Raw genomic sequence first — 13,148 nt, 5'->3', positions numbered from 1 at the left:
CTAGAAAAATACTGCAGGACAGAAAGAAAAAAAAAAAGCATGTTCCCTGTAACTTTACATTTTTCAGCTTAGTTTTTTCTTTGTTTTTTTCAGGTTTTATTTATTTTAACAGAGAGAGAGAGACAGAGCGTGAGTAGGGGAGGGGCAGAGAGAGAGGGAGACACAGAATCCGAAGCAGGCTCCAGGCTCTGAGTTGTCAGCACACAGCCAGACGCGGGGCTCGAACCCACAAGCCGTGATGAGATCATGACCTGAGCCAAAGTCAGACACTTAACGGACTGAGCCACCCAGTCTGAACCCACATGAAGTACTGGCTTGTACCTTGTACCTTGTACCAGGCGACCCTACATTTTTCAAGTTAAACCACTATACAGAGCACTACAAATTTTAAAATAGCGCAGGCCTTGGGGTGCCTCCTTCAGTGAAGTATTCAAATTCGGCTCAGGTCATTATCTCACGGTTCCCGAGTTCAAGATCCGGATTAGGACTCTGCTGACAGCACGGAGCTTGGAGCCTGTTTCAGATTCTGTGTCTCCCTCTCTCTCTGCCCCTCCCCCTGCCCTCTCTCTCTCTCTCAAAAGTAAATAAACATTAAAAAATATTTTTTTAATAACAAAATAGTGCAGGCCTCAAGACATGGAAATAAAGAGGCATACATATTCTCATGAGATGTTTTACAAACAACCTTCATTTTACAACATCAACATGGGACATAAAATATTGCAGCCAATAAAAAGAGTTCAAAGTCAAGCAAAGGTACAATCCCCACCACGAACCTCACTCTCAAACCTCCCCAGGATCACTGGGTTTCCTAGATACTCACACATGAGGGCTCAAACTAAATTAAATATGTACATCTCTTACACAGAGAAGTAACTATTTTAAAAGACAAACAAAAACTACACACAAACAAGCATAGAGAAAAACACAGAAGCAGCAACAAATATTCTATGATTCAGCTACATGTTTGTAGTATCTTTCTGGAACCTCACTTCTTTAGACAAGCAGCATAACTATCTAAAGTTTTTACAAGATTGTCCAGGTAAATAAATGACCTTCGAGCATATCATTCATGGTTGCATACATAATAAGTGCTCTTTTAACAAGGTTGTATATTTGTTCTCCATAAAAAACTATCTCTATTGTCACATCTCCCTACTGGGAACAGTTTCCTGGCTGATCCCATTTTCTTCTTTCTCTTTGTCTATGAATTCATCTCTTGAACAAAGATAACTTTAAAATTTAAAATTTCTGGGGCACCTGGGTGGCTCAGTCGGTTAAGCGTCCGACTTTGGCTCAGGTCATGAATTTGCAGTCTGTGAGTTCGAGCCCCGTGTCGGGCTCTGTGCTGACAGCTCGGAGCCTGAAGCCTGCTTCGGTTCTGTGTGTCCCTCTCTCTCTCTCTCTCTCTGCCCTTCTCCTGCTCATGCTCTATTTCTCTTTGTCTCTCAAAAATAAACGTTAAAAAAAATTTTTTTTTTTTTAATTTAAAATTCCTGTTCTGCCCAACTAAAATCTTTTCATTAGTAATCTAATCCAGTTCTGAAGAAAATGCCCTTTTGGACAACAAAACACAGTTATTGGTTAGTATGACATAAAATGAACCCTAATGCCCATGACCTAACTTATTCTTGATTTAAGTAAATTAAGCAAAAAGGCCTGATGGAGATTATCTAGTCCAGTGCTCAAACTGTATATAATCTCAATGAAGTCAGTGGCTTGCCTGTCACCTCAAAATGGTGAAGAAGCTACACCCAAAACTGGGATCCACTAACTCTGAGCCCATGCATCTTTCACCAGATGGTTCCTCCCTACTATTAAGGCACTGCCATCTCCTAACTGGCTAAATCCATGCCCCGTAGAGCCATTATTCCATCAACACTGATCTCCTAAATCCATTACCAATTCCTGTCCATTATTTCCCAAGCAATATTTCCTGCATTTTTCCCCTCAGCTTGATTCTCACTACACCACACATTTAGAGTTTAGCATAGCCTTCTAGCTAAGAGCCTTAATACCAGTTTCCCTTCTAATCATTTCACAGGAATTCTCAGAAGCTCAAGTTGGAAGTAATGTTAGCATGAACCACCAATTGTCAACAGAAATGTATTTCTAATATCCCTGACAAAAAGAGACTTAATATTTAAGTAATTCCAGTGGCTAATTTCTAAAGTACCTACTTTGAAGCCATTTTTGTTGTTTTTTAACGATAATGAACCAAAAGACAGAAGTGTTTTCATGTAACTTGCTCCCAATGTCCGTTTCATTGCAGAGAATGAGAGTAAATTTAACTCCCCCCCCATACATGGACAACTTTTCCAACAGAAATGATGACTACCATAGTGTTATAGTGTGGTTTCCCATTAGATAATAGGATCACTCTAATTTACAAAAACAAACATAACAACAAAACCTTGGCTTGTTTCTCAAAACACTTCAATGATACTTCTCACCACAATCCTCTCTCATTAAGCTAACTCCCATTCTCTTTCTATGCTTCAACCAACTTAACCTAATTAATACATCACTCTCTAATTCCTGTCTACAAGCTTTCCCTATGCTCTTCACCCAAACAGTAGTGTCATCTTCAAGGCCAGCTTGTCAGACTCAACTTTTCCAGTAAGTTCTCAGCAACTTTGAGCTCTTCCTTTAGTACTTACCTCAATTTTACCCCTTTCATTCAAATGATGCTCTTCTTAACTGCCAAACACTTTTGTGGGCATTCTTATCTCTACAACTGGAGTCTGTTCCGAAAGGGTAGCTATCCATTTCTTCAGTACCAACAGCATGCCATTTAGCACAGTGCTCCCTCTCCATGTAAGAACACAGACCACCCTTCTAACTTATTCCATGCATTTTATTTTTCACTTCTAGAATGCATTTCTATGTTGAATGCTGAAGCAAAGCAATACTTCTTAAATAACTACAGCAAAACCTTTTCCATTTCACAGCACATCAGCAGTCTTAATAGAAATGTGCAGATATGTACTTACAAGCAAATCTTGCAGCATGCTGATGTACTCAGCTCAATAACTGAAACAATCTAACCCCCAGATTCTCAGATTTACAGATTTACTAGTAAGATTTATAGCATGCTGCTGCCAAGGAACTTAAGACACTGTACAAAGAATTATACAACTTTCTAATGCTGAATGTTACAAATGTAAGCAAAGAGGTAGTAGAATGAAGAAGGAAAACAAGGGAAATGAGAAAGAAGGGAAATGAGAAAGATAGAAAATGTAACAATCTGAAGCAATAATAATACTTAATTCCTGGCCCTTTAAAGATGCTGTACTGATGTATGTAAATTTAAGGATTCAAAAGCAATTTTATCTTTAGAGTTTCCACTGATAAATGGAGAGTACAGGCTTTCGAGCCAGAGTGTTTGAGGTCAAATACTAATTCCCAGCTCCATGACTTTTTGGCTGAGTCACCTCTAGCACATTATTTAACTTTTAAGTGACTTGTCCTATAAAGTTGCAGTAATGATTAAATAAGTTACTGAACGCAAATGTTTAGAACAGTACTTTGGAAATAATTTGGAAATAATATATATTTGATGTTAATTATTTTATCATCTGATATTATTGTTATTCTACTTCTGATGTTGGGTGCAATGTCAAATGACGACATTACCACTTTTATTGCCATGTTTTAAATAGCAGTATTTCCAATTTTTTTTTTAATGTTTATTTTTGAAAGAGAGATAAAGAGCAAGCAAGGGAGGGAGGGCAGACAGAGAGAGGGAGACACAGAATCGGAAGCAGGCTCCAGGCTCTGAGCTGTCAGCGCAAAGCCCGATGCGGGGCTCAAACTCACAAACCATGAATCATGACCTAAACCAGACACTTAACCGACTGAGCCACCCAAGCGCCCCTAAATAGCAGTATTTAATTAACCTCCCTTCTGATCTTAGAACCTCTTCACTATTATCTCCTATTCTTAGAATCACATTCACAATCACTTCAGAGCTGAAAAAAACTATGTTCATCATATATATATCTATTTTTAACTTCTACCAACTAAGTTATGGGAAATTTCTAATTTGTTGCTAAAGGGAAATCTATTCCTCTACTCAGGACACTTCTGACAACAAATGTGTCGTTTTCCACACCAAACAATTGCTTAATTCTCTGAGAACACCAACTAGATGTCCCAAAATCTAGTTCAATTCTGAAACTACCTGGAGTTACTGAAGATTTCACAGGTTAAAGGGTCAGTCTCACAAAACTGCTTCCTGTTTTAGAGCCAATTACAAATTTTGGATCCCCAGGTTGCCCACACTTGTGTGTGACTTGGCTACAAATCAGAAGTTACCAATGACACCTTCCTCAGGCTCAGTAATTTGCTATAATAGTTCACAAAACTCAGAAATACTTTACTTATTACTACTGTTTTTTTACAAAGGATACAGAATGAATAACCAGATGAAAAGGTACATTGGACAGGTCTGGAAGGGTCCCAAGCAGAGGTGGTTCTGTCCCTATAGAGGTTTGGATGTGCCACTCTCCTGTCACATGAATGCATTCACCAACCCAGAAGCTCTACAGACCTTGTCATTATAGGTTTTCATGAAGGTTCCATTACATAGGTTTGATTTATTCTGGCCAGTGTTGATTAATGCAATGCCTACTCCCTCTCCCAGAAATCATGGGGTGGGGTTGAAAATTCCAACCCTCTAATCATATTCATCTGGTTGGTTCCTCTAGCAACCAGCTCCATCTTGCAAGAATCACTTCATTAGCATAAACTCAGGTATGGCTGAAAGGGGCTTATTATGAATAACAAAAAGACACCACCCCCATCCCTACCACTCAGGAAATCCCCAGGGCTTTAGAAACTGTGCCAGAAACAAAAACCAAGTATATATTTCTTATTAGATCACAGTATCACAGTTGTGCTTCTAATTTCAAAATTGAAAATATCTGCTCACCCTGCTCCTTCCATTTGCCCTATTTCATTATTTCAGGCACTCAAGCCTAACTCCTGGGAGTTGTCACCAAGTCATCTTACACATTCTCCTCTCCTTCCCCTGCCCTCCAAGATCACTCTCAAAATCATACATGAGTCTCCTAATTAGGTCTCTTCTTTCACTCTCAGAGCTGCTCCAACCCACCCTGATTCAACTTCCTTAAAACACCACTTCTTAAGACATACTCTGTTGCTTTAGTGGTTTCCTATCACCAGTGAAATCCAATTCCCAAGCTAGAATCCAAGGCTCAAACTGACTCCAACTTGTTTATTTCATAACCATTCACACAAATTTTTCTGTCTCTGAACTTAACATGCTGCCTTACTCATGCTTTTCTTCTCCATGAAAAATGATCATCACATAAAAAGTATCATCGAAGCTTATTCAAACTTTAAGACCAATCTTTTGCTCTGTGAAATTTCCTTCATATCATAGCACACTGATCTTGCTATACTCTACATATCTATTATAGTAATTACCTAAATGTTTATTAGGAGGATAACCTTTAATCAATTTACATGCTTATGTTTCCCCATTTTGATTCTGTATAAATATCCTTTCCCTAAAAACAGTTTTAATTTATATGAAGACAGAGAAATGCTATCTCGAAGCCTAGAGTCTAAATATGACTAGGCCAAAGTGGTAACTTTGCTTGCTGAAGTGAATTCATTTCTGCTGCTCATTGACTTCTTGACAGCACAAATATGATTAGTGTCCTGATGTTACGGTCCCAACAGCTACTTCAGGAAAAGCCTCATATGAACATTCAGTGCATCACTATTACCTCCACTGTGTGACAGTTGCTATGCTTTTTTTCCCCCAAAGATAACAGGAAGGCATTAAGAAAGTTATTTTCAATTAACATTTGTATAAGAAGCCATTTGCCATTTATTGGTTTTGAAAAGATACAATATTCACATTTTGGATTTCATAATAATAAGCCACTTTCCATACTATGTAGAAATAGTTCTACATAGTATGGACCACAAATTTTTAAAATCTTCCTGAATTTCACTGGTTTTGCTAGATAAAGTGATTACTGTGAACTTCGTAGGTGCAACATCACATCCAGAGTAGAAGGTTTTCATCCAAAATACTTAAGACAGGGCATTTAGAAAAAAATAGGTGGAAAGACCAAGTTTAATTAAAAAGTAAATAAGAAATGTAAGTTTGTAAGAACTAATTTCCATCAATTTTTGACCACTGTTTTCTCTCCACCAAATCTTTTCAGCTTCAGGGCCCAATGCCAAATAACCTAAATCAGTTTCAGAGAAACTGACACGGAAAGAACTTCTTTGTGTAAGTAAATTAAGGGACAGGAGTACAAGAGTATTTGTTTTCTACAAAACCCATTTTAAATTATTACAAAGACACAAATGTGGCTGTGTGAATAATTCCTCTGGTCACTTGAAAGCCAATATATATCTGGTCTACTGAAAAGTGCTTCCCAAACATTAAGAAATATTGTTTGTTCTACTCTAGTGATCATAAGAATCCTATAATGTGTCCTGAGAACTGAAGTTTCATCACCCACATTTCAAAAACTTGAAATCAACTAGTTAAATGAAACTTGTCACATACTTTATATCACTTGAGCATTTTATTTCTTTTGCACATATCTGGAAGTAATTGAATTTTGGTGGGAAGTGACTACTTGTTTAAACAAACAATTTTTCTTGCAAGTGTTTCTATCTAAGGCAGTTCTGCTCTGTAAATCTTTTCTATGCTTCTTGAACCCATACATTCTAACAGGTTTAATTCAATATCTTGCTGTGTGTTTTAGCAAACACTCTTCTACATTCAAGATGCAATTTCTGTGACCAAGGTTTTTCTTCATTTAACAGAGTATCATGTACTAACTCAATCTTTTTATGAAACCCAGAATCACAACCTAAGTTTTTATTGATGAATATTTCCTTTTTTGCAGTCATGAAGAGAATAACACTCAAAGCTATAGGAAATTTAAAATTCTTCTTTCACTCTTGTTAAGGATGTAAAGGAGAGTTAATATAATTCATCTACAAAGAATTTCCCAAGGCATCAATAAAAGATAAAGAAGTAAAGCTGGAAAGTTTAAGATGAGCTGCAATTGAATTTTTACCTTTACTTTAGAAATGAAAAGAAATAAAATTGTTTCAGAAAAACAAGTTAAAGTAGCTAAAGACTGTCTCATGAGATTGTAAAACATATTCATTCATTCTCATATAATTATGTAATAGCTTTGTGACAGATACTAATTTTCCTGATGCTGCTATGTTTTGTGCCCAACACATTTCATAATTCCTGCTGAGGCATGTACGTGATGTTGCAAATATTTTCTCTAAAATCCACTAAGTTCTCTTCTAATTCACAGATGTGAGCACATCCAAGATGGTATAAGAGCTTTGTGCTTCTTGCACAGGTTCCTTAATGTCTTTAAGACTCAAGCTTCCTCATATATAGAACACTCATGATCACACCAACATTCTGGGGTTGTTGTGGGATTTAAAAGATCCCTGGCATACTGTGGCTGATTAACAGATACTGGTTATTATTCTTATATCTTAAGAGTTAGCCCTTGAACCTATGTTCTAAGAATTTACAGACTATTTTAAGAACTAAAAGAGACTTAAAGTTCACATTTAATCAACTCATATTAAATATGAGAAACTAAAATTCAGACAGGTGGAAGTGATTTGCCAGTACTCAAAAAGCTTCTTAGTGGCAACTGTAAGACTCAGAACCAAGTCCCTAGACTGTAATCTAGTGCTGACTACTTTATCCTAATTCTCTCCAGAAACTTAGTAACTCCATGGTTTCATTAAGAAAAGCAAATGTCTAGTTCTGACCTTGCCTCTATTCCGCATGCCAAGATGGTTCCCACTCTGTGACTCAACTTATACATTTCAAATTACATTTCTCATACTCCCTCTCCAGCCACATCTCCTCCAAAGTTCTATATTCCTTTTAATAACATAAATAGTTTGGTAGTCATCCAAGTTCAAAGAGGTGAGAACCATGAAGATAGAGATGAAACATTTACTCTGCATCTACTATGTGCCAGGTACTTGGCCAGGTTATTCACCAGTATTACCTCACCTATCAAGGATTGTCATCACCAGAAAAATGAGGAAACCAAGTTTCCAAGGCAATTCTCCTCACCTTACCTAGTAAGAATAAGTAGTGGTACCAAAAGTGAACCCAAGTCTCTCTGATTTAACACATTCAAACTATGCACCTATACATAATCTATGCAGCAACAAACTGGTACATGTATCTTTGTGTATATACCCTTTGTAATATTTAAAAAATGAAGTATCATATATATTGCTCTAGAGCATGTTTTTATTTTGACAATAACATTTTATTTCCATGGCAGTTTTACCTCTCCTGTTCATTAGTAACAAGTTTTGCAAATAAATCTGATATACGAAAATATTCAAGATACTCACTTTTTCTTGATTAGTGAGATAATATCTAAACTTCCAAACAAGATCTTGTTCTTCATATGTAAGTTGCTTGGTTGGTGGATAACTCACAATAATCTACAACAAAGAAAAAAAGAACTACGTTGGTTAAATATACTCTTCCTATGTATTTCCATTTCATTTAAAATTTTTCATTTATTTAAATATTTCTATAGTAGAATATTACAGAAGTAGAGAAATGTACATGAAGCAGAGTAAGGCTTAAATTTGCTGTACTTCTCAGTCCAAAAAAGGATATTATTAGAGTGCAGGGACACTCCATATAGAAATCTATAACTACAGAGCTCATTTAATTCAACCAAAAAATAAACCATATCAAAATAACAAAATCCCCCTTTCTTTCCAAAAGGAAAAAGGAAATAAATAATGAACACTTTCCCTGTCAAGTCAAAGCACACAACAATGCATATCTGCACACCAAGGCTTTCCCTCAGGCAATGTACCTTGGGGCCAGTTTCTATATGGTGGCCAGACCACTATATCAAGAAAGTATATACTATTTGTCTCTCTGTCTCCAGGATTAATATATTTTCTTAAAGCCCCAAAATTGATTTCAAAAAACATACAGAAAATGCAAAATTGTTGAAATTATGCAGATTTCCTTACCCTGGAAAACACATGCACCTGAATCACTTTCAAATGAAGTGGTTATCACATCAATTGCAACTAAATTACACATTTCATTATTTTTATATTATTGGTCCATAAATTCTCTTACATTTAGTTGATCTCTTGTGGCAGCGTTAGGTTTGAGATCATGGTCAGAAGGTCCACTTCTTAAACTCCGGGCAAGCTTGTGATGTTTGCTCTCAACTAAATTCTCCTATAAATTATTTATAAAATTAATCCATAATGTAAACTTCATCAAAAGGAAGTTTCAATAGCCAATTAGAAATATAAAAGTAAGTAGTTGCTTACTTAAAACCATTTTAAAATAATTAACATTTTATTCTTGTTACAACTTTCATCCCCTGTGTATGTTTCTTTTAAATATCACCATATTGAGATAGGGTAACTAAATATGCCTTATGCTTCACTAGTGCCATAATATGCACATACCGTTCCAGCTTCTTAAAATACCTCATTATACCCCTCATTCTTCATATATTCAAGGCTTTCATACCCACTCGGGTATCACCTTTACTCTAAAATCTTCCCTGACAACTCAGACTAAAGCATTCCCTCTTCCTATGAGCTCCTAATGACCCTGGGACATCTGCCAGCAGTGACTGATGGAAGGGATGGTGACCATAATGCTTGAACATACATAGGTATACTTGGTATGGACTATTTTAACTATAGCCAAAGCCATTAGTTTTGAACATACTGTCTTTGCTTAAGGGATTTTTTTATTTTATTTTTATTTTGCATGTGTGAATTATCTATTCATATCTTTTTCCTAATTTCCAATTGGCTTTCTGGTCCTTTATTACTTCAGTTTTTAAGAATCCTCAATACATTAGATACTCATCCCTTTGTCTGCGATGTAGGTCAAAAAGAGTTTCTTCCAGTTTGTCACTTGTCTTTTGACTTTGTTATAGTGTTTTGCCATGATTGTTTTAACGTAGTCACATTTATCAATCATTTCTTTTACAGTCTCTAGATTTTGAGTCATAATATGATTACAAAGCTTTCCCTACACTGACAGTAAAGTACTAGTAAGGTTTGATTTTAATACTTAAATCCCTGATCTATTTGGAATTTTTCTCTAAGTATGATGTGAAGTATGGATCTGACTTAATCTTTTTCGAAATGTATGATGTGAGGTATGGGTCTGATTTTATCTTTCTATAAATTGCTAACCAGTTCCCCACGACTATGTTCCAGTAATGAAATGCCACTAATTATCATACACTAATTTGCATATGTACTTGGATCTATTTCTGGGCTTTTTCTGCTTTTCTATCAGTCTATCTGTGTCTATCTGTGTATGTACACGTGCTAGTACATGTGCTTATAATTACAGAAGTTTTATAGTGCTTTATTCTCTGATTCAGTAGTATAATAGCTGGGGTTTTTTGTTATTGTTGTTGTTAAAATATAGTCCTCTATTTGGTAAATAATCATGACTACAAACTGAACTAAATTTTTGAGCACAGGGGATAAGGAGAGTAGTTTTGGTTTTTTGTTTTAGTTTTGGATTTCTATCTTTTTAGTGTTTGCCCACTTGCATTTAAAACGTTTTTTAATTGTTTTAACATTTTTTTTAATATTTATTTATTTTTGAGAGAGAGAGAAAGACAGAGCTCAAGCCAGAGAGAGGCAGAGAGAGAGGGAGACAGAATGTGAAGCAACCTCCAGGCTCTCATCTGTCAGCACAGTGCCTGATGTGGGGCTGGAACTCACCAGTTAGATCATGACCTGAGCCAAAGTCAGACGCTTAAACGACTGAGTCATCCAGGCACCCCTGTTTTGTTTTGTTTTAATTACAGTATCCATAATGTTAAAGGTATAATTCTTTTTTTTTTTTAAGCTTTATTTATTTTTGAGAGAGAGTGCAAGCGGGAGAGGGGCAGAGAGAGAAGCTAGACAGGAGATCCAGAGCAGGCTCCACGCTGACAGCAGCAAGCCAGATGTGGAGCTAGAACCCAGGAACTGCAAGATTGTGATGCTGGACCAATTTTGGACACTCAACTTAGCCACCCAGGCACCCTAAAGCTATTAACTCTTGATGAGTATCTTCTTTAGAAAAGAATACACTAAAAATACAAACATCTCATTTACCAGACTTTTTGGTAGGAGTAACAGTGCTAACTAAGGTCCTGGTATAAAAAACTTTTTCTTTTTCTTACATTTTTTTAAATGTTTATTTACTATTGAGAGACAGGGGGAGACAGCATGAGCAGGGCAGGGGCAGAGAGGAGGAGACACAGAATCTGAAGCAGGCTCCAGGCTCTGAGTTGTCAGCACAGAGCCCGACACAGGGTGCCCAATGGACTGAGCCACCCAGGTGCCCCCAAAAATCTTTTTTACTGTTGGCCACTTTGAAGGTAAGCATAAAATGTCCATTCATGTGTTTCAAATATCCAGAATAAAAAATATAATATCATCTTATAATGAAAATTCAGTTTCAATTTTAGACATACTAACTCGAATTTATTATACTACGCATAGGGACTGTGAAGGAATTCAGGATGTTTGTTTCTAAAAGATTTGCAAGTGACCTTTTTTTCCCTAATTTTTATGCTTTTTTTCTGCCATCTCTTCCTTTGGTGTTGGGCCATCAGTTATTACTTCCTGCTTTAATGATGTGTATTTACCTCTATCATCATGTTTTTATCTTCTAATATGCCACTTTTAATCCACTTTGGTCTGATTAGGAAGGTAACTAATCCAATTAGAAAGGTAAAAAAAATAAGAATAAGATGGTTCAGAGTGATGTAAAGGAGTTTTAAGTGTGAATATCATGGTATCCATTATGCTACTAAAAGTATTTTTTGCCTGAAACTTTCTAAATTTAAAGTCATCTAATTAATCCTCTGGTACAAAGTAAGAATTCTTCCTGTTTCCTATCCCTGAAAGTGCTATCATCTCAAACTTCCATATGTAGGTATCTCTCAAAATCATCCAAGTCACCATGATCCAAATAAAAAAGTCCTTGTAGCTACAACAATCTTCCATATTTTCCAACAAAATCAGTCTCCCTGTAATTATCCATTGAGCCTACAGTTTCATTCCAGTATAAACAAACTCCCCTTCCACATGACGACAACCTTTCAAATACCTGTTCCCTAAGTTCTCAAGACTACATTCCCTAACTCTTCCAATAATCAAATAAAATGGTTCCCCAATACTATACTCTCCTGACCTTATTTTTAGGTGTTGATACTGTAAAAGTTCACTGAACTTGACTCCAGATAGCTAAAATGGACTTATGAATTACTTTTAGGTGTCTGAATTAGTTACATACTTTTTTAAAAGAAAGTGTATGTGTGGATCCAAGTCATAATCACTGTGGAGAAACACACTTTCATAAGAAATTTGACAATAACTCACCATAGACATCTGAGGATCAGGAACCTTCACTATCTCAAAACTTGTTAAAATTGGAGATGACTCATCACCATCCTGGGTTACAGTGTAGTAAGTTAAAAAACAGATAAAATTTAACCAAATAGTAAAAAATAATGTATGATAATGCACATCCTATGTATTTTAATTCTATTTAATGAACATTATTCCTCCCTTTTAAAAAAAAGTATCTTCTTTCAACTGTATTTTAAAATACATATCCATTTTTTAACCTGTTGTTGCTGAGGAAATACTTTGGGAAAAATAAAATCTAACAAAAAGTTGTTACAGTTTTTAGATATATTAGATATAGAAATTAGTAGATTGTTTTTGTAAGTTTTTTTAACTGTTTATAATGATAATGGGTCAAAATTAGTATGTCCTCATTTTCCAACTTAAAACAAGAAACCACAAAGTATAATTAAAATATAATAAGTATAAATATGAATAAAATGCACAAGGGATGTGTTGCATTATTTGCAAAAACTACTGAGTAGATGTTGGTAACTTCTCAAATTATCACAATAAAGTTCCATTCAAAGAAGTCAAATTTTAGGTGTGGAGTTAATGTTGCTGAACTTTATACACAGAGACTCAGCAGCATTGCTTCTTAGAGGGACACCTCCTCAATGCAATGCAAACCTAAATAAAAAGAATCAATCCATCAATTATTAAGAAATAAAGCTGCCTTATTTTGT

At 35.8% G+C, this 13,148-nt stretch overlaps 1 protein-coding gene across 2 annotated transcripts in view; it reads right to left on the bottom strand.

Annotated features, from left to right (window-relative positions):
- The window catches only part of PIK3C3 (phosphatidylinositol 3-kinase catalytic subunit type 3), a 151,954-nt gene that overhangs the window by 83,897 nt on the left and 54,909 nt on the right, over positions 1 to 13,148 (bottom strand). The window contains exons 7-9 of one of the 2 annotated variants that reach the window (XM_047828089.1): positions 12,436 to 12,507; positions 9,158 to 9,262; positions 8,404 to 8,496 (exon numbers count right to left, since the gene is read on the bottom strand). In XM_047828089.1, coding sequence (XP_047684045.1) covers positions 8,404 to 8,496; positions 9,158 to 9,262; positions 12,436 to 12,507 — 270 coding nt within the window. The remainder of the gene's footprint in view (positions 1 to 8,403; positions 8,497 to 9,157; positions 9,263 to 12,435; positions 12,508 to 13,148) is intronic. The other variant, XM_047828090.1, reaches the window with a different exon arrangement.

This window comes from Prionailurus viverrinus, chromosome D3, assembly GCF_022837055.1.
Source record: "Prionailurus viverrinus isolate Anna chromosome D3, UM_Priviv_1.0, whole genome shotgun sequence".
In the NCBI taxonomy this organism is placed as follows: Eukaryota; Metazoa; Chordata; class Mammalia; order Carnivora; family Felidae; genus Prionailurus; species Prionailurus viverrinus.
Note: the sequence above shows the minus strand (reverse complement) of the source record. Positions and strands in the feature narration are given on the sequence as shown.